Source organism: Fundulus heteroclitus, chromosome 9 (assembly GCF_011125445.2).
Source record: "Fundulus heteroclitus isolate FHET01 chromosome 9, MU-UCD_Fhet_4.1, whole genome shotgun sequence".
In the NCBI taxonomy this organism is placed as follows: domain Eukaryota; kingdom Metazoa; phylum Chordata; class Actinopteri; order Cyprinodontiformes; family Fundulidae; genus Fundulus; species Fundulus heteroclitus.
This window is the reverse complement of record NC_046369.1, coordinates 22,927,459-22,955,437: the sequence shown is the minus strand read 5'-3', so window position 1 is coordinate 22,955,437 and position 27,979 is coordinate 22,927,459. Positions and strand designations below refer to the sequence as shown.

Here is a 27,979-nt window from a genome sequence, read left to right as displayed (position 1 = left end):
ACTCTTGCAAACCATTTATACTGTACATAGTGATAAGGCTAAAACCTTTGAACTCAAGTTTTTGTCTGTTTTGCTTACCTATGAGAATCAATTCTAATGATCATCCTTCACAGCTCCGTGTTGCTTTATTGGTAAATATCCAAAAAGAGCTTTTGACATCTGACTCTGATCAGAGTTATTCCATATTTGCAATTAAGCACAAACTTATTTATACACCTGATAGTTTAATGTAAACTTTTAATCTTTTTTTAATTTAATGTAGCAATGACACTGTAACAATATTAACGCTCTGCCTGCTCCGACCAGGATTCACTCACCTCAGCATGCCAAATGCTTGGGGTAGCTCCAGCTACTGGCAGTATGATCTACTGTCTGATTAGTTCAGTGAATATTTATTTAATCAATTTAGGCTTTCATTGACTGAGCATGCAACATTGAACTTTCATTAGATGATCATTAAGTGTGGATTAAGATACAATGAGACTGTGACGCAGTCCCGATACAATATATTTTACACCTGTCATCACACACACACACACACACACACACACACACAACAATCACAACATTGGGCACGTCATAGATGAAAAAAAGTTGATGTTCTTCATGATGTCCTTCATTTAGATACACGGCAAGAAAAAAAACTGATTAAAAACACCTGAAGTACAAATACATCGCACCAAAAGACAGAGACACGTACATAGGAGTGTGGAGGGATAGGCTCTTTGTCATCACAGCGCCTCCTCTTGGCTTCAGCCCCACCCTGCAAGGCAGAGTAACCTCCTGACGGCCCTTGGTGCTCCTCTGTTGGCTGGCTGTCTGTTGACGACACCGACTTACTCTGAAGAAAAGCGGAGACACAAATGAAGTTGTCAGTATCATGGTCCATAGTTAAACCTAGAGCCATTAATGAAACTATGCTGATATTCTACCGTCACCTAAAGACCTAATCAATCATGTTTTAAAAAAACAAGCATGATAAAAAACACGAGTACACACCCACCCTACTTAGATATTCAGATAACACACACACACACACACACACACACACACACACACACACACACACACACACACACACACACACACACACACACAGCAGGAAATGCAGACACAAGCACAGGTGGAGCTGTAGCCATAGTAGCACGCAGGACAGCCTATAAAGCTAATTAGTGCTCTGCCCTCGACACACCAGTCCTCGTGTAAAATATGACTCATTATCGGGTAATAAAGCTGTGAAGGCATATTTACAATGCAGCCTGCACTGCTGCCTAGCGCTGAAGAAATTCAATCAAAGCATTATGTTGTGTTTGTACACGTGGGTAAGGACAAAAGACTCAGTGAAGGCCACTTGTCATTCTCTGCCCCCCATGCAAGGACGAAGACTGAGGGTTTAGAAGCCCCTACAGGAAGGGAGTACAGTGGAGTGAACAAAAGAGACGGCACAATGAAACCCAGTGAAGCTTGTCAAACTGAAATACATTTGATATTCCATAATATTTTATTGGTGTGCAGCTTTAAAAGCTAAATGATATGCATTTCACTTGTGCGTTTTATCCCCCTGCCCATCTTTCACGTTGCAATGCTTGAGTAAGTTCAGCCCAAACTCAAGAGAATCAAATTTCCGCTGTGCTTTCTAATCAATATTGCGTAAATAAATTCAATTATGCGGGATGTTTTGTTGTGTTTAGAGACAACAGAGAGAGAGAAAGTGAAAATTGCTGTTCTTTTAAACATTTATTTATTTATTTCGTAGCAACAACCAGAGCAAGAATGAGGGGGCTTTAATTCTCACCCTACTTATTCCTCCTCTTTTGTGCTGTAGTTTTTGTACTTTATTAATAGAATAGGGCCAGCAAAAGATTTACAGAGTTTGTTTCCTAGTAAACACGATTTATTTTCACTGCTGTCTGACACTCTACTCTTAAAGTTAGAGTGGATGAAATGTAGGTAAGAAATGTCCAAGTAACTTTTTGAAAAATAGCGTGGGGGATCGCACCTCACAAATCCATTCTGGTCTTATTTCTTTCTACAGAGGCCTTCCTCTTCTTCTCATAAACTTGTAGGCAGTTTGTTTCTTGTGACTCAGCCATGTTCAAAGTATACGGTGAGAGCAGCGGAGCTACAATGAACGGCTGAAACCGAAGCTAACCGTATACGCAAACACTAGAACATGGCAAGCACAGCCAGCAAGCAGAAACTGTAAAGGAACGAGCACGCACATTGGCGTAACGTGAGCGTGTCACAATGATCGGGATGTGGGACAATTAATCGACAAAATGATCCCCCTGAAACTCGAAGCTGAAAAAAGATCGTTCACTATACCTTTAACGCAAACTAATGAAACTGCAGACTGGGTTGTACTGGGAAACATCTAATAAAATAAATTTCACTCGGTTGTTAAATGTAAAGTAATAGTTTCTGCAGAGACTTTTGTCAATTCTGTAAATCAGAAAAAAGCATTTGCTGCGTTGAGGGGAAAAAAATCTGTTCTCTATTCATCCATTTAGTAGTTTAGGTCCTTTCAGAGAAATGTGAAGTGCTACGGTGTTAGTCTGATGTAGAAAACCTTGAGAAGCTCAAGGCTGTTGGTGATGAGCAGCTATTGTGCTGCTGTCAGGCTGTGATACTCCTGGAACAGATCCCGTCATACTCTGCCTTTTTTTTTCCGAGGCCACTTTACAGTGTGTCTCAATTTCCCTCAGTTTATCACTGTCACACAAGCACTCAGAGGGAAACGTGGGCGTACAACACACACACACACACACACACAAACACACACACACACACACACACACACACACACACCACACACACACAGAAAAGTACTCACCCTGCTGGGGGCTCCCTCTGGGTCGTGGCGGAGGGAGGGAAGGTGTAGAGAGCAATGCGGAAAAAATAAAATTTACAGAGAAAAGAGAGAAAGTTTGACGTCAATGCTGATAATAACAACAACAAGCTAGAGTCAGTGAAGGTTAGGAGGGATTACGAGTTCTCCCCTACAATAAACATATAGACCTACTATTTTGCCTGATACCACTGTCCTATTCCCTCTGTTTTTCCTTCTCACTGTTCTCTAACTTCACAAAGCTCACCAGCTTGCCCTGCTGCCCCTTTAACTTTTTCTGTCTTCTTTCTCTCACATAAAAGAGATGTGCTTAAAATGACAATATGGAAAACATTGGTATCTTTATAGTTCTGATTTCTACGTTTTACTGATTTCTGTCTTTTTGTTGTCCCAGCAGGACTCCTTTTATTCATGAGCAAGTCCCTCAGCTCGGTGACTGAGATTCAGCCCGGAGATAAGATATTCTATTGGGGGTGAACCAGAGTTCAGTGGGAAAAGGCATTTTTTCTGCATCTACACAAGCTTCCAGAATGCATCAGTCCAGTTTAGGACACATACCTAAACAGGGAAGTTTAAATTCAGTCCAAAAGGTGAGCACCTCTTGAAAAAAAAATGGAGCCAGTCAGAAAAGATGCAGTGTGCTATTTTGCATTTTATCTTGTCTGAACAAATAGAAATTATCTACTTTTTATACTATGGCTGGCTACATGTCTCCCCTCCTTTTACGTGTAAAATAAAAGTAAATTTAACCAACACAAAAACATAAATGTAAATACAGAAATACACTCAGTCAGAAAACTAATTTTTGGCATTGTATGCAACCATTTGCAAACCATTTTGTTTGTTTAGTCCAAAAAGAATATGCTGGTTTAATCTTTACTTCTATCCCCTGCAGCATACATCTGCAGGATCCAGAAAACTCACAGAAGTTGTACAAGGACAAAGAGGACATTGAGCATGGGCAGAGTAAAAGGCAGTGTAACGAAAGAATTCAGCAACGAACAATGACAACTGCTGAGGTTAGATACAGAGGGACGAGTGGAGAATGACACAGAATGCAGGCGTATTAATCAGGGGGGTAATGTGGAGTAGCTGAGGCAGAAGGTAAGCAGGGAGGCTGAGGGAGAGAAAATAATTAGGAAGGATGGAGCTGGACTAAGACTCAAAGAAGCAATGAGACCAAAGGAAAAAGTCTTACAGCCTAACGTGAATAATTTCAATTGTACCATGAAAAGAACACAGGAATAAAAAAAAGAAACAGAACATAAAGGAACAATTTGATATGGCAAGACCTTTCAGAACATACACAACAGGAAATTGATGAAAAGAGAGACAAAAGAAAACCCAAACACATATGGACCATAATATTTCAGAAGCATTTGGAAACAGATGAAAATTGATTTGTGTCGTTTTAAAAGCTATGTTTTGAAATCTCTACTTGATTTCAAATTTGCAATGTTTTGACTCAATAATGTACGTGAATTTCTTTAAGGGTTCTTTGGACTTCTAATATGAAGCTGTTGTATTTTAAAACTCACAACATCTACTAACATACAACATGGCTAAATCAGACATTTTTTCCTCTTCATTTTGCCAAAACTTACAGTTTCAGTTTCTCTACTAAAAACATTGATTTGAATTTTAGTTTAGAAGTAAAGCTTTCCTTGGCTGATATCAGTTAGTTTTCTCCTAACATTTCATTAAAGGTTGGATCAGAGAAAAGGAGATCTTTGCACAATCTCTCCTCTATCCACCTAATCATCCATAGTCCTGGGAGTATGGACTTTTACTTAATGTATTTTTATCAATAATCCAGAACTTACAGAGCTGGAGCAGTCTTGTTTTTGCAGAGAATGTACCGTTCTTTACCTCTGAGATGTTCTGGATCAAGATGGTTTCGCTCATCTTTGGAAGCGAGGTGGGCAGAGACCCCCAGGGCTCCTGTAAGCGCCAAAAGACCAGAGCTTCCTGCACCCAGGGACAAGCCTGATGGGTGCGGTGTCAGAGGGATGCCGGGGGCGTGGTGAGACAGGTGCTGGAGCTGCTGCTGCTGTGGCCACAGGGAAAAAAGAGAATAGGGATGGGGAACAACGTAAAGGAGATTAGAAAAGTCGGAGCGGAAAACATAAAGAGAGCAAACAGCGGGATACAGCAATTGAAATAGAAAAAATTAGACGATGTGAGCAAGGGAGAAGGTGAATGTGAATAAATTATGAATGGAGAGGAAATTAGGATGATGGTAGACAGGATGTGAAAGAAATTAGTGCATTAAAAGTTGATTAAGACAACAAGAAGGACAGACGGGAAAATTAAATATAAGGAAAAGCAGGTTGAGTAGCTATGGCCAAAGGGAAAATAAAAATAAAAATAGTGAACATGCAAAAAAAGTAATAAAAGGGGAGAAAATTAGTAAAAGACAGAGTTGGTAAGAAGTGTAAAATATTGAGGCAATGGGATTCATTATTTACAAAAGAAAGCCAGGAGGGGGAGGGGGAAAATGGCCTCGGGAAAATAGGGAGGATAAGAAAGCGAGGAAAATACTTGAGTTTCAGAGCAAACAAGGCAAAACAGAGCAAAATCATGAAGGCAGTGAAGAGCAACAATGGACAAAAGGGGAGAGTTAAATGAGTTCAGAGAAAAAGAAAGAAAAGTGTGGAGCACAAAGAGCAAAAAATGAGAGGAAAAAGACGGAAGAGGAGAAAGGAGGACACGGTCAAAATAAGATGAAGAAAATGATCAAAGATTATGTGGAGGGCTGGATGGGAAAATCCAGACAGAAAATGAACACAGATGGCAAAGAAAAAAAAAAAGAAAATAGACGATGGAAGAGAGAGTGGAGAGCAAAGGAGCAGCTACAGATAAAGCAAGGCTATTATCCTGAGGGGGGCATTAGAACGCGTTTTCATGTGTTGTTTTCTCAATCCAGCACATTAGACACACACACGCGCAGCAGAGCACACACATTTTAGAGACAACAGTGTTTGTAGAGCTGCGAGGAACAAAGGGACTTTAAGTAGACAGTAATGTGATCAGAGCTTTGACAAGCTGCAGAAAGCCCCATCTACCGCAGCACTCCGGACCATCACTGCATTAATGTGAGCATATAGATACAACAAACAGAGCTGGTGCCACCGTAACAGGATAGAGCACTTTTTTTTCTCTCCAGAGAATAAAACAGAGTTTGCTATGTATTCTGTAAAATTGTATTGCTTTAGTGAATGTTTCTTTAAAAAATGATGTCAAGCAGAACTGAAGAAAAAAAAACCTGTAAGTGAGTCGTAATTAAGGCAGTGAATACTCTTGTTCTACTGAAAGGACACATTAGTACGATTACTGTTCTTTCTTATAAGACTTAATGTCATTTTAGCTGACTTGTATGACAAAAAGGAATATTTTTCTCTTCAACTGAGGCGCAAATTCTCTATTAGCTTTCTTAATTACCGGCATGCTATCAAAGGCTTGCAGCATTCAGAAGTACAATAATTGCTGTCCAGCTTTTCAGGTTACACATTCAACATTGCCTTCCTGATGGGTTTGCTTTGCAGGAAGTTAAATACTTTCAGGTTTTCTTTAATTAGCTTGCAAGAAGACAAAAGAATACCCAAATCCGGAATAACTGGTAGTTTCAGACCGTCTGACCCTTTAAATACAGTAGCTCTTAAAATCTGAACCTCAAGGATGTGAAGCGGAACCCATGCACATGGTGTGGAGAAGCAGCTTTCCATTGTGGGGGTTGTTATCTGTTATGCACCGCAAAGATGGAAGGGTTAAAAGTCTCAACATACTTCATGTCTGTGAAGCCTCTATTTACGGTTTTGGGACTGATAAACCACAGCAATGATGTACATTTTCAATTACTATCCCCACAGGGGGCAGTAATGCTAAGCTTTGGTTTGATAACTGCCTACTTAAAAGAGAAGACAAGGAGTAAAATGTAAAACAATGTATTTCGTCTCTGTGTTCGGGATTAATGACCCCGATGAGGAAAACACCAATTCTCCCAACACTGCACGTCTTAAAAACTAGCATCACTGTCGATTTTATCAGCATTTGGATTTAAAGGGTAAAACAGACTTGGAGGCATGAGTTCGTCTTAACTTTTCCAACTGCAGACCCAATGGCTAAACCTGCTTTTACAAAACAATACCCTTTAACCTTTTGATTTCATTTTAAATCAATATTTAGACAGAAGTTATACAAATCGAATTGAAACTATTTGTACTGACTGAATTGTTTTAAAGACAATTATAGTATTTTCTACTAAAAAGTAAGCAACCATTCAAAACCATTTTTACTGTAAAAAAGACAACTGCATAAGAAAAAAAACATTTGTGTTTTTTCTCCATCACCACCTGATTGCCTAAAGTTATTTTTGTAGGAATGTAACACAAGGCTTGAGTTACAGCAACTTTTGCTTTGCCTGGTTACATTGATTTTATCCACCTTTGGACGTTCACATGTACAATACAATCTACAGTACAAATACTACATATCATAAAATGATAAGTTTAAATATTTGCACATTCAGATAAAGTAGATACGCTGATTAAGGACAGAGGTGACCTCAGGTCAAGAAGCAGTAACTCAGTTCTTATAATTATAATTTTTTGAAAGTTCCAACAAAAATGTTTCATTGCTCAACTTTAGTTACTTAGTATGTAGACGTGTTTATACTGCTGAATGGAGGTGACTCACCCCAATAATGGCATTTAGTTCAGCCATGGTGACCTGTTTGGCCCTCTCCACTGCTTGGACCACCTGTTGCTGGTGCTGAACACAAAGATACACAAACAACACAACTGAAGCAGAACATGTGAACACGCTAATGCACACATAGACCATGTCTCTGTGTGAACTACATAAGTTAACCTTGATTGTAAAGTATATTGTACAGTTACAGCACCTTGGAAAAGTATTCACATTCTTTCAAATGTCACGTTACAACCACAAACCTCACCGGTTTTAGCAGGATGTTGTGTGAAAGACCGTAGTTGTAAATTTTAAGAAGATTTTACAAATACAAAACGTGAAAAGTAGGGCAACAATTTCTATTCAGTCCCCCTCTACTTTGATACCTGTAATAAAATAAAATAAATCCAGTGCAAACCAATCGCTTGTCACCTAACTAGTGAATGGAGCCCACCAAAGTGTAAAGCACTTTGCATTATCTCTGTACTGAATTGTGCTATATGAATAAACTTGCCTTGCCTTGCCTTGTTTGCACTCTGCCACCTACTCTGTGAAGGCCTCAGAGGTTTGTTAGAGAGCAAACATCATGAAGACCAAGGATCACTGCACACAAGTTGGGTGCAAAATTGAGGAGAAGCTTAAAGCACGATTCAGCTCAGTCAGACTGGATGGCGAGTGTCGGTGAGAGGAAAAGAAAAACCATCTCCACAGCATGATGCTGCCAGCACCATGTTTCACAGGGAGAACGGTGTGATTAGGGGTGAATATATCCTGACGCTCTCAGGAGCTCAGTGAACTCCTGCATGGTTCTGTGGGAGGAGGCCGTCTGTGCAACAAGCCCAGCTGTGAAATGTCTTCACTCCTAGGTTTTCCACAGTCAGCCATCAGTGGTGCTATTACACAGTGGAAGCAATTGGGACCAACTTCGTATCAGCAAAGAAAGTGGTAGGGCAAGTAAACTGATGGAGCAGGGGTGCACCGGATGCTGAGGTGCATAGTGATGAGTGGTTGCTAACTTTGTGCAGAGTCAATAGCTGCAGACCTCCAAACTTCATGTGGCCTTCAGGTTAGCTGAAGAACAATGCGTAGAGAGCTTCATGGAATGGGCTTCCATGGCCGAGCAGCTGCATCCAGACCATGCAGTGCAATGTGATGGATACAGGTCTGTATCCCACTGGGCTGTAGAACTTAAGTTCATATGCAAGGCAAGGCACGTCAGTGTATATATTATATATATATATATATATATATATATATATATATATATATATATATATATATATATATATATATATATATATATATATATATATATATATGTTTTAAAAAGAGAAAGACAAGGTTGGGTTGGTGCAAATGAGTATGGTATTGATCTGGGTACTGTGGCTGTTCATTGTTCATTAGACAGACAGCCCTAGGGGGGAAAAGGCCAGAAACTGTCTCTGTGGTGGCTGTTTTTTGTAAATAGTGTTCTGTAGTGCCAACCTGAAAGTATAAGTCTAAGCAGTTTGTGTGCAGTTTGTGTGCAGAATGTGTGCGGTCTATAGAAATGTTAGCTGCCCTTCTCCTGACCCTGGATCTTTACAAGTCCTGGATGGAAGGAAGGTCAGGCCTGATGATCCTCTTTATAGGTTTTCAGTTGTACTTCTATTTTTGGATGGTGGATTAAACTCCATAAGCTCCATAAGATTTTAAAAGTATGGGATACTGTTTTATAACCTAAACCTGCTTTATACTTCTTCACCGCTTTCTCTCTGAAGTGTCCTTGATGTTCGGTAGACTAGACGATGCTGTTTGTTTGCTAATGTCCTTTAACAATCCTCTGAGGCCTTTAAAAAACAACTTTATTTATAATGGTATAAATATATTTCTGAATTCTAAGAATTCTGGAGGGAACATGTTTGACTGGGTTTTATAAAACACTATAGTGGAGGACTGAATAACGGTGCAGGCCACACTTTTCAGATTTTAATTTGGAAATAATTACGCCCATCATTTCCCATCGACTTTGTGTTATTCTATTGTAAAAGTGCCAGAAAATGTACAAATCATTCTGGCTGTAACACAATAATATGTGAAAAAAGGAAATACTTTTGCCAGGAACTGAACATATAGTAAGAGCAGTAATGGTGGGAATATTTTTTTCTTCAAATTGCTCAAGTGACTATATCGAATAACACCCCAGCCCTCCAGTTGCTCAGAAAAGAAACAATCAAATGCCAACAAATGTAACATAAATGTGTCACACCAACTAAACTCTCAGCTATATTTACTCATCATCCCTATATAATCAGTTATACAAATGCAAACATACGCGCGTGTGTGTGTGTGTGTGTGTGTGTGTGTGTGTGAGATGAAGTTCATGCATACACACCCGAAGAGACACAGTGTCAATATTGATCAAACTGACAGCTTTGACCTTGCTGTCTCCAGGTAGCACATTCATCAGAGCTCACTCACATTCAGAGACAAACACAGGAGCCTGCAGGGCTTCATGTATGCACTCACACAATCAATGCAATACACACATAAACACACACACACACCATAAAATGATGAATGTCATCAAAGCAGTCATGAACAAGGAGGGAATAAAAAGACAACTGTAAGTAGTCTTTTAGAAATGACTATGTTTCGTTTGCAGAATATTTACATTTTCTGAAAACAACCCATTAATCTAAAATGTCTTTGTAATGAAAAGTTAGCTCTAAGGCCAAAGCTTTTAGCCATTTCCCCTGGATGTAGCATTTAGATCACTGGGCCACATACAAAGCATCAGTGATGGTGGTCCTTTCGCCTCCCAGATCATGAAAAAGCATTGAATCTACCACAGCAGCAAACTGTGATGAATACAGAGACTAGCAAAAGTATTCAGACCCCCTGGGCTTTCTTTTTTTGGCAGCTCTTCATATTAAAACCACATACAATGTGAATTTAGTTGGGATTTTACGTTACGTACCGATATAAATTAATTAAAAATTACGATGTGGAAGGAAAAGTATACTTGTTTTCACACATAAAAACCTGAAAGCATGGCATATTTTTGTATTCAGCTCTCCTCTACCCTGACACCTTTAAATAAACAGGTCAGGGGAAAAGGTTCTGGAAATGTTTAAAGCAGGGTTTGGCTATAAAGCAATGTTCAAGCTTTGAACATATCTGGAAGCGTTGCTCAGTCCATATCCATAAATGGAGATAGTATAAAACATCTGCAGACGATGGTATAAGGGCCAAGGTAGCTCTACAGGAGCTGCAGAGGTCCAGCATTCAGATGGGAAAACCTGTTAATAGGATAAGTATTTGTTTTGCACTCCTCAAATATGTCCTTTAGGGAAGAGTGGCAAAAAGGTTTAAAGAAAGTAATTCAGATCCCAGTACACAGTTCACTCCAAACCCTGTAGTGGAGAGAGAGAACACGTAGAACAAGGTTCTCTGGTCAGACAACATAAAAATTTAAGTTTTTTCCCTACAGCCAAAAGTAGCAAGTGGTCCAAAAAGCTAATGCTGCAAATCACCCTGAACTCACTATCCCCACAGTGAAATATGGTGGTGGACGTTGTATTACAGCAAAGCTTGTCTCAACAAAGCATCGACTCATTTTTTAAATGTTTTAAAGACCTCGTATTATTTACCTTCCACTTCACATTTATACATTTTTTTGTGTTGATCTAAAACCAACAAAATCCCACTGAAATACACAGTAATGACTTCAGTAAAGTTTGTGGTTTTAACGTGGCCAAATGAAAGAAAAGGTGCAAGTGACGTGAATACATTTTCAAATTGTTATGTTTTTTCTCTTAAGCATAATGTATACGTATATTTTTGGCAATCCAACCTTTTTTAACGTCACGTTTCAAAATCAAACTATCATGTTGTGTCAACTGAACTAAGAATAAAAACAGAGTTAGGATTTATAGTAATATCTTCAAGAATCAAACCCATGCACAACATTTAACTGAATTAATGAGTTCCTTTTAAAAATGGCAAATAGTTGTGTTTACCTGATACTTTAGCTATTACTGAGAATTGCTGCACTGATTTTCAATTTCTTTTAACTACAAACACCAAGAAGGACTGTGGATTCATATTCTGCAGATCCAATTTACAAGACAAAGTTAATGAGCTGTGCTTTTATCAATATGCACGCCTGCATATGTTTTAATGAGCATATGATGTGTATCCATTAACATCTATATGCAGCAAATTAAAACTTGTGTTCAAATCACTTTACCTCCTTAACTTGCCGTGTCATGAAAGAAGTATTTACATTTTATTTTTTTATTTTTTTTTGCCACTGATAAACCTAAAGTGTAAATATGTGAGTTCCCTTTTGGTGTGTGGGCACACTCTGTGTGCCCATGTGTAAGTGTGTCTGGCAGCACTTGCCTCCTGAGAGAGGAAAGGGATGATCTGAGCACAGATGGCACTGAGACGCTTGACGATCTCTGCCTGTGATGAAGGGAGAGAGAAAGAGAGAGAGAGAGAGGGAGAGGGGGATGTAAAATCGTGTCACATATTGTAAAGGTGGAAAGCACACACTGAACATGGAGCAAACCATGCACCTCAACAGCACGTTAAGCCTTTTGTTGCATTCAAACACTTCCCTAATGAGGTATCCGCGTTGGAAACCTCTGAGAAAAATACAGAAGGAGGTGTTGGAGTGAAGAACCAGGATAGCGACCACATTAAAGCACCTGTCATCGTCGGGTCTTTTAACACCTTCACACGCTCATTATGCTCACTCTAACGGAGTCCTATCTACTTCAGCTTTCCGCTGTCTCTGGCTCCTTTTATCACTCCTTTCTTAGCACGTAGTTTAAAAAAAGCAGCCCAGCTTTCTATTCATTTTGTTCATCAGCTAAAGTTTTTTAAACTGCACACTTTTTTGCTCTTTGGTAAATGCTGAAGATCTTAGCTCCTTTTCTTTCCGCTAGGAGTCGGATGACCAAAAATATTTGATTGTGAAAGATTGCAAAATTTGATGATCTACTATGGCAGATAATCAAAAGTTGTCTTTATTTTCATCGTTTTACACATCCCGATTTTATTGGATACCATGGCAAAAAATAACAGAGGGTTAGTATCAAAATTTCGAAAATGAAACTCCAGGTTTTCTCTGCATCACTGAAGACACAAGAAGAGGGCAGTGATGCTGAAGCTGGGGTGTTTCAACAAACAAGGAGCACCACGTGTTAAATAGTTTCTTTATCTTGTGAAAGGAAAGTATTTCTTTTCTATATACAGAGAGGTAAGTGTGCATCTGGAGATGTCATGAAACTGGGGAGTAAATACAGAGAAAGTATATATCTCTAAGCCTCTAATTCTACCTCTGGAAAAGACCATATTTATTTGGTATCGCCATGTGCATCGCCATGGACCCTGCATATAAACCTCTAAACTGTAACCTCATGCAGCAAAATTGGTAAAAAGCTGTTTTTGTTTTCTTGCTCTCAGCTTTATGCTAATTCAGTTCCTTGTAGATGATTGCTATGTTTGTAATTTGTATGCCAAAATTAATACAGTAGATGATCATATAATCAGAATATCATGACAATGCTTTTTTCAGTAATTTCATTTTATAAAGTAAAACTTGCATATTATATTCATTCATTACACACAGACTAATATTTCAAGTGTTCATTTCTTTTTCTCATAGTATTCCAATTAAATAATCAGCACCTGTATCTATTTTATGTACAATATTTAAATCAGTGCTCTCATTCTACATAAACTTCCCCATCACCTACAAAATCCATTACCAACTTGTTTTCATCATCCACCAGTTAGTTCATGTCAGTGCTCCAGAACACCTAAAGCAAATCCCTACACCCCGCTCACCCATCTGCTTCCTCCATTCACATAGCGCCAACCTCCTCCATCCACTTTGCACTTTGTTACGGACAATGGGTGAGCGGGCCTCCTCCACAGTTGGCCCTCACCTTTGGTACTACCTCCCCGACCACCTGAGAGCTCCACAGATACTTGCTGCTTTGAAAAAAACCTTAAAGACCTTTCCTTTACAAACAAGCAATTATCACTGATCCATGGGTTTTTAGTTGTGTATTTTAATTTTGTAATGTTTTTATTGTTTAGCTCTTCAAGATCTTTTTAAAAATTAAAAGTTCTTTATAAACAGTGTATTATTATTATTATTATTATTATTATTATTATTATTATTATTATTATTATTATTATTATTATTATTATTATTATTATCAACAATAATAACAATAATGATAAAAAACTATCTTCAATGAATTTAGAAGCTAAATGACAACCAAACCCTAAAAAAATAGTATTTATCTCAGCTAAGGGGTTATTCCAGCCTATTTAAAGAGTTTACAGTTAGTTTAGTTCATAACTAAACACTAGGGTGCTGTTTCAATGAATAGCGGGAGCCTTCATTGCAACAGACCCAGACTGTAAGAAGCTGGCGTCTGATAGCATTTTGCTGCTGCAGGCTGGTAGCTGTGAGAAGCCTGCAGCCGCCACCTGAATAGCGCAATGCTGAGCAAAGATTTCTACTGTGATTTCTCTGAGGTACAGAGAGTGAGAGAGATGCTGCTATGAGCAATTTTTCATAATATTCCTATGATTATCGTGGTCGTTTAAATGTCTAATGAGAATAAAAGAAATACTTTTTTGAACTAATTTGTCTGAAAGCAGGAATTGATCAGATTTCTTTGGGTAAAAAAAAATGGGGAACCAAAGTAAAGGTTTTAAAACTTTTAAAAACAGGGAGAAGCTGCTCCGCTTGCCTCAGTGTTCAGGTGCCTACGGACACAAGCGGTCCTCGACCTCCAGCTGGCTTTCTGCTGATGCTAAATAAGCTAACATCTAGCTGGATGTACGTGCTCTTGGGAATTGTCTGCTTTCTCTGTTTTACTTGTCAGATCTTTCATCTGAACCAATAGTAGCCAAGGGTCTGCATCACAATTTATACAACCTAAAATACTACTACTACTACTAATACTACTAATAATACTAATAGTAAAAAAACATTTTTCCATATTGCAAGCCTCTACACCCATCTGTTCACACACATGGTAAAAGCATTGCACTCCTACAAATCCAGCTGCCTGCATTCATTTTATCACAGTGCACAGAAACACGTAAAAAACAAACACACTCTCTCTGGTTGTGTCGCACACACACTGAACCTCTGCGGTGTGTCTAATTCTATCTGTCTGAGTGCCCTCAGCCTCATTTTGTTCTCTTCTTCACTCAGCCGTTCTCTCCTTCTCCACAGCAGCTCTCACACTGAGCCATTATTACCCTATTCATCCCCTTCCTCCCATCCCTCTCCCCCATTTCTCTCTCTCTCCCTCTCCCTCTCCCTCCATCGCTTGCAAGCTTTGTCTGCTTTTCTCTCATCTTTTTACTTTTCTATATCATTTTCTTTTCCTGCAGTATAATTTTCCCAGCCTTTCCCTCGCTTGCCCTTTTTATTCCTCCACATCATCAGTTGCTCTTATAGGTTTTTTTTTTCCTTGTTACTTTGCTGTCACACTTTTCCTCCATCTACCCATGCTGTTTCCCCCCTCTGTCCTCTCTGCATTCCCCACTAAAATATCTTCCAAATACTTGAGGATGTTGGATAGAGAAAGCAAGCGAGGGAAGCCTCTGAGGGCAGCCGAAAGAGTGACAGGGTCAGATATGGCATTGCAAAAAAAAATAAAAAAATACTGAAACACATACACAATCAGCCAACCTGTCAGTGGCAGCTTCTCTGATCACAATATCAGAAAGGCGCTGTCACCAGGCACACAACTCTGTTCTGTCACATCTGACATATGTCAGCGTATGCATGTGCAGGTGGGTGATTGTCCCGCAGCTCCTCTTGTGTATTTGTACAAAGAGCAAGCATAAAGCGCGTCGAACCACAAAGATGGAAGTGAGAGTGAGAAAGAGGAACCTTGCAGACTATGAATTATATTTTACTACATGGGAATAGATTACTGTGTCCGCTGCCAATGTGGACCAAAGCAGTCGTCTTCACGCGTTCCAGTGCAAGCCGATCGGCTATACCATATCCTGCTTTGCTCCGAGCTCTTTTGTAACAGTGCAGCCGTAAATAAAACAAGTAGACATGGCGTGGGTATGAGAGTCACGTGGTACAGCCCTGGAAATGCCAAGGTTTCACAGAAATGTATAATAAACAAATGTAACATGATCCACTTATTTTTTTAAAAACAGAAAACACTACTGTTGCTAAAATGTTATATCACATTGATTATTGCATGTATGCGTTAAATTATTAACATATTTTTCTATAAGGCACACTTAAAATCCTTAATCTTTCTACAAAATTGATGGTGCGCCTTATTATCCGGTACACCTTATATATGATTACTGACCGATTTTATGTGGTACAATACACTGAAAAATCTATTAAAATGTGTAAGTACGACTTTGGTCAGCAATGAAGCCGCTCCGTTCAATGGGTGTTCGAAGCATTACGGTACACTGTGTACACTACCTCATCAGACCCCTGAGCTGTCTACAAGACTGCCTGACTGTAATGTCCAAACTAGAAGTGCATTCATGTAAAGCCCTCCACATTCTCGGGCTAAGTTCACTACTCGGAGGTTCGCATGTACTCGAGGCGTACTCAAGGTAGACTCTGCGAGGACTACGTGCATATAGATACGTGCAGAGCTCAATTTTTTACGACTGCGTATGTGCCGTCACACTAAACTTCTCGGAGGCACTGAGTTGCTCCAAGCAGGCGGTCACAAGGACGCGTGACATCGCAGTCCCTCTGTTCTTACTGACAGGTGTGAGCCTGCTGGCAAAGAAACAGCTCTAGGTGCTCAGCTACCTAATCACACATTTTCCATCCATTCCGCTGCTTCGTCCCACTGACAGAAAGTGTGGGAAATGTAGGAATTTGCCACAAGAAATGTGGACAACGGTACGCTTGACTATGAAGGGTAAAACGTCCATGCAGAGCCAGGGTGGAGTCCGCCAAGCTTACAGTATGCGCACAGTACGCCTGAGTATGTGGGAGGCTTTAGGCAGCCCGTGCCCGGCGTACGAACCAGCAACAATAAACCTAGTAAGTTAATTCAATATAAAAGTTATGTTTATTTTGACCTTATGTTAGAAACAGGGCAGTGTAGTCCAACTACTCTGTCCTCCCGAAAGAGACGGAAAGTTTCCCTCTCAGGAGAGAGCTGTGTACGTGAAAGGGAGAAGTGAAATTACACACTTGGGAAGAATATTTGATGCGCCTTATAATCCGGTGTGCCTTATGGTCCGAAAAATATGGTTAATAAGCGCCAGGGTCTACGTTTTCTGACAGAGATCTGGATTTAATCTCCGAAGAGGTTTGTGGCGAGAACACATTTACATTTCTACTTGTGGTTGAACAGTCTCCACCGTAGCTGCGACAAATACAGCTATGCCAGAAAAGTTAATTATGAACAATGGCTTCCATTTCTGTATTTCAATTCCCTTAATACATACAAGAAACAAACCCAACATTAGAGGCAAAAATCTAATTATGGCGGATACTAACCTTAAAGGAGCAATAAGAGACATTTCAACACTAGGTGGGCTATTTAGCACTGTCTGTTAACCAAAAGATGTGTGACAAGCCACGACTCTACACCTCCCCCCTCTACTTTCCTCTTCCTTTCTCATTCGTTGCCTCATATGCGCATATTTGCAAGCATAAATACACAGAAAACGGCATCACCTTTCGGAGGAACATGTCTAGTGAAGAAGTAAGTAACTCATAACTTTATAAAGCTGCTAGCAAAAGAACATTTCGAACCGCTGGGCTTGAAATGTTCTCTATTGCCTTTTCGTTCTGTATGCACTCTGTACATACAAAATGACAAATAAAGATGTCTAAGTCTAAGTCTACAAGGTAGAGATGATAGAGCTGGTTGCTTGTTTCTCTCGCAATAACTGGCAACACTGGAGTGGCATCCTGACTGGCACGCAACGAGTAAATGCTGCAGTCTCTGCACAGAGGGATAGAATATTATCATCATAAGCTTCCACTGCGATGGAAAAGTTAAAGCTTAAAAGTAATTTATCCTGAACTAAAACATCTATCCCCACAAACATGCAGCACTGCGCACGTTCGTCATGTGCTGTGTGGCAGCCATTTGTTATGGGTTAGCGGCTAGCGTTAGCGTCCTCAAATTTCCTTATTTATCTTCGGTTTAACGGCTGCGAAGCCAATATATTTTTGTGCCGAATATATGAGTTTACGAAGCTAACTTTTTGGTTAACTGTTGCCACCACTGGCTGCCTCTATAGGCTCCATTAGACGGTTCATACGAGAGTGAATTGGGTCGTACTCTGGGCCTGGTTACTTTGTTGAATCGCCACCGTTATTGACGTAATAGCGAGGGAACACAGGCCAACTTCAATATTTATCGCTTTCTTACTTCAGAAGACATTACGCCTCTAAACAAAAGACCTGTCCAGTCGCAGTCGCCAGAAGGGACAGACGTCTGCAGAAATCCTGGAACTTACGCTATGCTCCTTTAAATTGCAGATTCACTCCAATTGTTTGCAAAAAGATATCACATTTTAAAAAGGTAGAAATCCCACAAAAAGTATGAAAGTTTAATCCTACTGTTTATGCTATTTTTTGTTTTACATAGTAAGGCAAATATTGTTTGTCATTTCCCTGCTCTTTTCAGTCTTGCTGTCTCTGCCAAACGAAAGTATAAAACAGCCAAAAATACAAAAAGGAAAATATTCTGTGTCGGGGTGAGTCAGTCTGAGCTGAAGCAGGTGTCAGAAACAGCACATCACAGTCTCATTCCACAGCCGGCCAAAGCACAGCCACCAGGGAGCACTGGCAGAGATTGGCCGGATGGAGGGATGCCTGAATGGGCAGGTACAAAGCAGGAGAGAGAAACTCGTCAATAAAACACCTGAGGGCAGATATATGCTGCCAGCTGGCCTGGAAACAGATAGTGACAGAGTGAGAGAGAGGCTCGACATGAAACAGATCAAATATAGGTGAGGCAGAGAGCGAAAAAAGCTTTTCAACTAGAAGAAAAAAAAAATGTGAAAGATGTTCCAAGAATTCAGAGAAATAAAGAGAAAATAGGTGAAAAGGAGAAAACAAAAAAATGAGACAGAGAAAGCCAAAAATTGAAGGCAAATTATGATCTTGTCCCGAGGCTGTGGTGAATATTTGGCTCTCTGAGCTCTAATGACCTCCATAAACAGGCTCTGTGTAAGGCAGTGTCAGCATGCTTAGGCTTGCCATCTCATCAGATCCCTGACAGGATGATAATCAGAATGGAGGAACACATTTAAATGATCACAGGGCCTTGTTGCTGCATAATAACGCAACCAGACATAAACAGATTAAATTCCTAAACTAGTTACAGCAATGCTGTTCACAGGATTAATGAAGTGGCTCATGCACCTCCTTCTGAGGATCTGGTTTCCTTTCGCAGTTCAAACTCCTGGATGTTATCGATTTCAAAGAGTCTGCTGTGTATTTCGCCACTCCTGGTCTATGCAACCCTGAACAGGATGTTGCAAGAATATAAAACATGTAAATGGCATCCAAGATAGAGAAATATGCCTGCAAACTCTGAAACAAACAACAAAAAAAGATGTGACCTCAGCAATTAAGCAAAAATAAAAAGGTGGCAGCATGAAATTAATTGTAGGACATGAGGAATAAATGTTTTCAAAGATTGGAAGTTTAATTTTTAATGTCAAGTCAGCAATGGTCACATAAATTAGATTTATTTTAATGACACACAAGAAGAAGCACAACTGTGCTTTCAGTCCTCCTCAGCTCATGCAGTCTTAAAGACACCACAAAATAAATTGTCCACAATTGGTGAAAACAAAACATTTTATTCCTCAAATTAACCTTAACTCAAAGATTCCTCAAGAATTTAAGCTCAAAGGCAACATGAAGCAACGTGTCCGCAGCAGACATTTAGGAGACATCTGTGCATGAACGTGTGGAGTGTTTGTATTTTTTTTTTAACGGAGGATTGCTTCTGCGTGAGCGTGCTGTTTGTGTTCCCAAATACAGGATCACTGGGTGTGAGAACACCGGGTAATAGTAAAACAAATACAGGAATGTCAGAGAACGAGATGGAGCATTATCACTTTAACCTGATCACATGGTCGAATGTCTTTTATGAGCAACAACGTATCTTTTCCATCCAAATGTTGCTGGCTGTGACAAAAAATCTGATGTAATTTAGTCATAAAAACTAAAGGTTTCAAGACAAAAAAAAACATTCTTCAATTTTATATTTTGAAAAGAGAAATAATGGCCTCTGTAAATGTTTTAAATTATTTTTCATCCTTTAAATATAAGGAACATGATTGATCAGACAGCAAAGTTTACTTAAAAAGGATGAAGTGAAGAAAGAGCTCCTATCAGCTTTTCTTATAAAAGGATATCTAAGTATACAAACGTTTAAAACACCGATAATCAAAATTCAAAGATTTTGCCTCACGTCACTCCTATAAGTAAAAATTTACTGACTAAGGTCTCTTCTCCAGCTGTACAACACATAAGCTAATTTTATAATACTCCTACCCCAATCTGTTGCTACACACTGAAGGTCAGATGGCTAAAAGAAGTCTACCACGCTTTCTTCTTGCTGAAAAAAGGGTTCAAATTTAGTGTTTAAATTAAGATATTAGCTCAAAATATCACAAAGAGTCACAAAGACAACCTAAAGGTAAAGACACAGATTAATTTGGCATTTTCATGTTTTCAAAATCTAGCACAAGTAAAAACTTCAGAAAGAGAAAAAGAGGTGAAATGTGCGTCAGGCTGAATATGTGAAACCTAAAATCCTGCCGTAGATCAGTTTGTTCATAGAAAAAGTGGGGCATTAAACAACCAAAACTGTAATGAGGCAAAATTAACATCTCCACAACAGTGGCAGCGTTTAGCGAGCAAAAATTAATAAAAATTAGGAAAAGCAGGTGATATCTCAATTGTGTGAGTCACTTTGGATTCTGAGACATATAATGATCAAAACTAGGAGTCTCAAAGTGTGTTCACACTGAATGTGAATGTGTCAGGCTGAGTGACAGATTCACATGATATCCCTATGCACAGGTGCCACACGGGAGCGATGTGTCGCAAAGCGGCGCAAAGCAAGGCCACAGAGGCAGTTCTAGCAAGACAAATCGCGCGATTTTGGCAATTAAAGCGAAGCAGAGCAACACGACACCTGCAATGGATGCGAGGCAACAGTTGTCGGGAGTTGAAAAATCTGAATTTTTGTGTCTCGCGACAACCAATCAGGAACAGGATTTGGCTGTGACGTAGGGTGAAGGACTGTGGTGGAGACGAAGCTGTTTTCATTTGACATGGAAGACAAGCTGATAGTGGTGGTCTGTGGTCGGCTTGAGTTGTATGACTCAACCAATTGTTACTAGCGAGACGAGTCCAGAAATGAGCAATCCTGGAGAAAAGTGAGAGGAGACTGGAGTGGCAGGGAAGTGAAAGCATCACTAGAGAGCGCCATTGGCCAGGTCTCCCTTGCAAAAGAGATTTTTAATCTCAATGGGTATTACCTGGTTAAATAAAGGATAAATAAAATTAATTGTACTGCTGTATTTCTGCTCTGCTGTGTCAACCAGCGGCAATATGTCAGCAAGCAAAAGTGGCGACTTTGTCGCGCCAACGTGAAAGCACCTTAAGCGGCATCGGCACAACTAAGCAGCATAAATCAATTCAACCACCTGAAGTTAAAACTATTGGTTCCTAATACAGATAGTTGACTGGAACATAGACAACATATTGAAATTAATGTACAGGATTATTCAATAGCTGCATTTCTACTCTAAAGTTAACTGTGTTGAACTGTAACACAACAGGTAAGGATCAACTTATTACCTAGGATGTAAAGTTTAATGCTATATGAAAGCCTTAAATTAGAAAATAATTCTTAGTTGAATTAATTAGAAACTAAGTCATGCTGCTGTCTGGTCAACAATGGATTTGGATCAATGTTCACTGTAGACAGAGCATCTGCAGAGAATGGTATAAGATTAATTAGTGTTATCAATACTGCAACATTTGAGTAGCTCTTACATCAATTTTACATGCAGGGCCTCAGAGTCCTGACACGCATGTCGTTGAATTTTTTAAATGTGTCCAGAAAGTGCATGGCGGTCTGGCTGGAGACCATCTTGTGTATGTCACCGTGTCGAATTCATAGACAGCTGATGCTGGAAAACCATTTATTTAAAGCTGTGGGCCTTCGTTCAGCCCAAAACAAAGCAGGTGCATAACGCTGTGATCGGGCTAAAGGTGCCACGAAGATACGAAATACAACTCAAGAGTACGCTTTTCACTCCTGATATTAAAGTGAGCTTCAGCTTGAATGGCAGGAAAGCCTCTTCTCTGTTAAAGTGCAGCATTGTATTTGGTACAGGAGCATGACGGCGAGCAACAGTGACTGCGTTCATCCTGCCAATGCAGCCCGGCGAATCCGAATGTGATGAGCGTGGGCTGAGATTGGCACGGCAGGTGGAAGACGGTGCCCAGTGTGCTCAGGCACTGCCAGCTGTGCCAACCTCAAAGTCCCACTATAGCTGAGGGAGCCAGCTTCATCTGTGTGTGTGTGGATGTCAGAGATGCCCGTTTACTCACACTGTTTGTTTGCAACTAAAATCTCTGCCATCACTTTTAGCTCACACTAAGTTCCCGTTTCCAGCACCTATCGCTTGCGGTTGCTGGTCTGGATCCTTGCATGGATGCTGGCAGTAAGACTGAACAATGGCTGAAAAAAAAAAAATGCAGAATAGTCGAGCTACAATAGATAGCCCCGGAGGAAAAACATTCCACAATCAGACAATTATATAAAAAAAAAAAGCAACGCCTTGCAGACAAAATCAATTTTACCTTGACATCACTATGCAAAATAAATCTTAGTTATAATAAGGGGATTGATTCTAACCTTGGTAGCTATTTTACATGACTTGTCAGTAATTGGCAAAGGTATTGTTATTTTTAGTTTTTATCCCCCTCTCTTTCGTTATGTTACAATTTCTGTATAAGTATTTGTGCGAGTAAAAGGTGTTTGCATATTTTGCCTCGTTTTGCCTTCCTTAAATTGTGTGCCTCACATTTAAACAATGCCTCCTTAATGGCCGGTTTGTTACGCCTTCAAACAAGGAATGACCGGCTGCTTGAACTCTGCCATTTATCTTAACAATCAGAGCAAATTGGAACTATTCTGGAGGAGAGGGGCGGCAAAATAAAACGCTGCATTTCAGATACAAACTGACGAGAGGCCCTTCAGCACTGCGCATTTTAAGAAACAGAATTGGTTTATTGAACATAATCAACTAGTATAAGTTAAATCACAACCTTTAAATATTTGGAATGGGGACTGTTTACAGCATATTTTCAACTCGAAATGCCTCAAAATAAATTCTAAGAAATATCCACTGTTTCTGATTCCCTTTTTAACGGTTTCTAATGTATAATAATTAAAAAAACTCAATAGGTGTAATGTGCGTGCACACAGTAAGCACATACTAAGTCTATGGATCAATTAACTTTTCCATCTTCTAAAACCAATCAATTAAACAAATTCTGTTAAACTAATGACTTATACATCACTATCTGATTCCAGCTTCCAGCGAATGTACTCAAGTTGCATGTTTTTAATCTTAATACTTGCCATTTCACATGGCATTTTAGGGCTGGGCGATATGGCCTAAAAATAAAATCTCCAATTTTATTATACCAAATCCGATTAATCTGTTTTTTTCCTTCTTTTCATTTCACAAAAATAAATTTTAAAAAGCTTTTTTTCAAGCATTTCGTCTGGGAGTGGAACTGAATTCAAAGTGAATTCAAGGTGAAACATGCTTGTAAACTAAATGGAGGCCCTACCATTGTAAACTATGAAAATATGACAAAATGTTTGCTGCTAATGGTATAACACAATAATGATATAACACAATGAGCTAAGAACAGGATTCAATTCACTTGTGTGACTTCAAACTAACTTAAAACAATAAGTAAATGAATAAATTAAAGTGCCTTGTCTTATGGTAAAAAGAGTTTCCTCTTAATATTCAGACAATATATTTTCCTCACCATAGATTCAGCATTGCATGCTATTCTCATCGCGGAAGCCCAATGAGTGCATTTGGAAAATAAAATCCAGATTTTCCAAAAACTTAAATCTTAAAAAAGTTAAAATTTGAATAAGTAGATTAAATTTTTATCACCCCAGACCATTGGCATTTCATTATTTTGCACCATCATGCACACTTTTGCTCTATTTTTCAAAAGAAGAACCTGGTGCTGAAAAAGCCTCAACTTAAGAGGACAATTGTTCCACTAAGGAACATTTTCATATGTTTTAATATTCAAACAGTTGTGGATATGTCCCTGTAAAACTCTGGTTATTGTTGAGCTGCACAAATATGAACTTTCTGTAAACGGATGAAGCTTAACTTGTAGGTGTGGCAGGTGTACACAGAACACACACCCAAAGTTACCTCAGTTACCGAGAGAAGATTAATCATGGCCATTGAGGCTGATGAATATAAAATCAAGGTGACCACTGAAAACTGACGCAGTTGCCTTGCAGCAAGAAGGTCCTGGGCTCTTTGTGCATGGAGTTTGCATGTTCTCTCTCTGCATGTGTGGATTGACATAAAGGTTTGGATTTTTTTTAACTCGAGCAAAATTTAGCATTGCTCTATTTGCAGTTTTGATTCTCTCTATTGGCTCTATTCACAGACTAATATAATAATTCACTCCTGAACGTGCCTTTGTTAGCGATAGCACGTAAATGACTCGATCCATTCGCCTTAATCGTGAAGGGAGGGCTGTAGAGCGACAGAGAGCAAGAGGGAGCGACCTGTAAGATGTGCTGGTACAAATTTTCCGGCTAAGTCCATGGTTTTCTCAAAACGCCCTGCTGCAGCATCAAAAGAAAGAAAAGGCTGTTTGATTAAATAATTTAAGTTTGTTTTTTTTAAGAAATTGTTTTTCTTCTCTTATTAGGACAGGAAATCTATTTCATTTTCTCTGTTGAGTTTTTGGTTGGCCTAGCTCCTTAAAAAAAAAACCCCATAATAAAAAGATCTTTATTAGGAAAACTAAACACTTGATATTTTTTAAATACACTGCTGTGAAGGGATTGTGGGCGTTGCCATCCTAGGTCTTATAATGCATGATAGTCTTCATTGTTAGTACATCCTTCACATCAGCCACTTCAGCGCTAATGAGAGCGCTGACCTCTCTGTGAACAGTCTCAGGTAAATATTTGCATCCAGTATTGTAAGAAACATCCTCTGATTCGGGGTGCACTGCAGACACGGCGCTGTTCAATAGGAATACCCCCCCCCCCCCCCGTGTCCTCTCTTTCAGCACACCACCACCTCCTCCCCCCAAACTTCCTCTTTTCCTCCACGCCATCAGTCCCCCTACTCTTTCCATTCGGTTGGCTCATTTTCCTCTTCCACAGTATCTCTGTCTGTCTTACTCTGTGTCCTCTCGCTCTGTTTTCCCTCGGTGCACTTGGTCTTGCACTTTTGCTCTCTCGCTCTCTCTCTCTGCCCTCCTTATTCTCTCTCATATCTCTCTGCTTCGTACTGCATATATCGGCCTGCCTCTCCCTAATAGTCTCGCTCTACATCTTTTTTCTTCGCCTGTTCACTCTTGTTTTCTTTCCTCTCAGCTCTCTCTCTCTCTCTCTCTCTCTCTCTCTCTCTCTCTCTCTCTCGCTCTCTCTCTCTCTCTCTCTCTCTCTCACTTTTTCTCTCTCTCCTCTCTGGGCAGTGTGCCAGGCCCTTTTCCCTGGCGCTGAACCAACTTCTCTACTCCACGCCTCCTCCTCCCACCGCCCTCCCTTCCTCTATCCCCCTTGCCTCTGATTGATGGCCCCTCTATTCTGCAAAGAGAGGAAGGGGAAAAAGAAAGAAAAAGAGAGGAAGAAGAGCTACAAAGCACAGAGATATATACACACAAGGACACAAAGTCACACATGCATACGTAGCCAGCCGAATGCCAAACAACTGCACCCGACTACACACGAGGAAGCGACCCCAAACAGTTCTGCACACATCTCTAAGTGAAAGGAGCCACAGAAAATCCACCCAAACAAAGCAGGGATGATAACACACACTGAGCAGGCACCCTTCCAGCCTGAAACCGACGGCGGGCGAACACTTCCTCAGACACATAAACACGGCAAGACCAAAGACACGCGAAGATTCAACCTCCAGTTCATAAGCAGCACAACAGGAATAAAACAGAGCGTGCTTCTATTTCCCAAACATAAACTCATACATACGTTTGCAAAGTCACATATATTGCTTCAAGGACACAGATGCATGGTCCAGGCATGTGTCTGCAATGCACAGGTGCATACTGACTATGTTTGGACCAAATATACATGTGTGTTCACTCTTGTTCTAGTTAAATGGTTTTCTGTACTTCTAGCACTTCTCCTCTGTGATCATTTTATACACAAACGCATTACTTAGATGCAGGTTTTGCCGGCTCTATGCAGCCTGTGTGCACCGACTCTTTTCATTCTCAAACTTATTTTTCTACCATGCAAACAGATAATGAGGGCCATTGTGAGATAATGAGTGTCTGAAGTGGCTGCGGTGTGCTTGAGTAAGAAAGCATTCCAACATCATGGACAAGAATACACGATTAAGCCAATCAATGAGATACTAGGCTGTTCACTTTGGAAACAGAACTGAAGGCAAGGCGACGCTTGCCCACATTGTGGTGCAGTTCAGGACTGTTGCTCATTACTGTTTTAGTGCTAAAGGCAGAGTGTTGTTTAAAAACATTTGTGGTGAAAGAAGTCATTCAAAAAAAATACCCAACCCTGAAAACTGAATTTTTCAAGTCTTTGAGGAGGTCGATTTAGAATTGAAAGAAACAATCGATGCTCCAGAGGATTGGGAACCCAAAAGGTGAGCTCTCCTGTTTTAATCTCTGTTTCATAGGAGTTGCAGGAAATGTAGAGCCTTTGTGCAGCATTCACTCTCCAGTCATATAGCAGGGAGTTTAATCTAAAAGCGATTCGAAGTGTGGAACATATGTGAAGGAACTTTGCTGGTCAAGTGTAAGAATGCACAATCTCCAGCAGTGATGTTGGGCACAAAATCTCAACACCTATTACCAGCAACTAATTTTTTTGTGTTGTATACAACCTGACTTTTATCAATGTTAAATTAAACAGATAAATTGGCATAAAACATCAGACTAGAAAATCCATTTTATATAAGCGACATGTAATTTTATACATAAAATTATAAATAAAGGCTCACTCATAATGTTAATTAATTGAACAGAAAAGATTCACATCGGTTCTTCAATGAGCCAGCAAGGATGACCAACACAAGATTAATATTTGCTCTCAGTTTATATTTTCCTGTGTTTTATTTTGTTAAAATGTTCCTACATTATATTCAAACTGGTTTTTTTAACTTGCTTTTATCCTGTTTTTATTTTCAAATGTTTCAATCATATAAAGCACCTTGCATTGACCTTGTACTGAAATGTGCTTTACAAATAAACTTGCCTTGCCTAGATGGTCGCACACTATCCGGCAGAACGTAAACGTAACGTGTGCAGTTCCAGTGTTTTGATTTGACGATCCGAGCTTGGGGCCAGATGATTTGTGCCTCACGGCTGTGTCTTCTGAGAGCGTGTTGGCCATGCGCCCCGCGATTTCAGTTGTTCATTATTCAAACAAACGTCGGTGGACTTCCCCTAATATAAAGGCGCCTAAAGAGGATTTAGCCTACTGCACTTTTCAGTATTCTGGCAGACTTGGATATATAGACACAAATGTTTATAACAGAGTTTTATTGGTAAGGGAATCTGTCTTTTTTACAATATTACTCTATAAATAACGATCACATCCCACAGATTATGGCGAACATATTAGGCATATTGGGCCTTCTTCTTGATTGCTCCTAACCTACCATGATTGTTCATGGTAGGTTATTCCAGCTGAGCAATAAAGCTTCACTGGAAAGCGGATCGTTTTCTTTATTACCCCCCAACACTAGTATAGATTTGAGTTTTCTCAGCTTTATTCATGTTAATTTTCTTTTCTTTTTTGCAACTAAATGCAATGAAAAAAGGCTAAAATGATCGTACACTATCATACATCTTTTGAATCATGGCGTCTTTCTTGATGATAATGAAAAAGTAAAAAAAAAAAAAACATTAACCTGTTACATAGAACGCACCGTTGATCCTGCTTTATCCATGTACAGTAACAGGAAATGCGTTTAGCGCCTCACAAATAAACTTTTGTCTCAAATCTGTATACGTCACGATTATCATTTCTTTTAGCCCGTTTAGTAACAAACATAATCTGCACGTAGGACATTGAATTTTTCCATAAACACACATACACACACGCGAGCGAAACAGATAAAACAATAAATACTGTCTGACGCTACTCTCAGCACCTCTGTCAC

At 39.7% G+C, this 27,979-nt stretch overlaps 1 protein-coding gene across 3 annotated transcripts in view; it reads right to left on the bottom strand.

The window, feature by feature from the left end:
* The window catches only part of tle2b (TLE family member 2, transcriptional corepressor b), a 105,306-nt gene that overhangs the window by 18,248 nt on the left and 59,079 nt on the right, over positions 1 to 27,979 (bottom strand). For all 3 annotated transcript variants that reach the window (XM_012877897.3, XM_036141256.1, XM_036141257.1), the window contains 5 exons: positions 11,924 to 11,986; positions 7,544 to 7,618; positions 4,718 to 4,898; positions 2,834 to 2,850; positions 701 to 841 (listed from right to left, as the gene is read on the bottom strand). In XM_012877897.3, the coding sequence (XP_012733351.1) occupies positions 701 to 841; positions 2,834 to 2,850; positions 4,718 to 4,898; positions 7,544 to 7,618; positions 11,924 to 11,986 (477 nt within the window). The remainder of the gene's footprint in view (positions 1 to 700; positions 842 to 2,833; positions 2,851 to 4,717; positions 4,899 to 7,543; positions 7,619 to 11,923; positions 11,987 to 27,979) is intronic.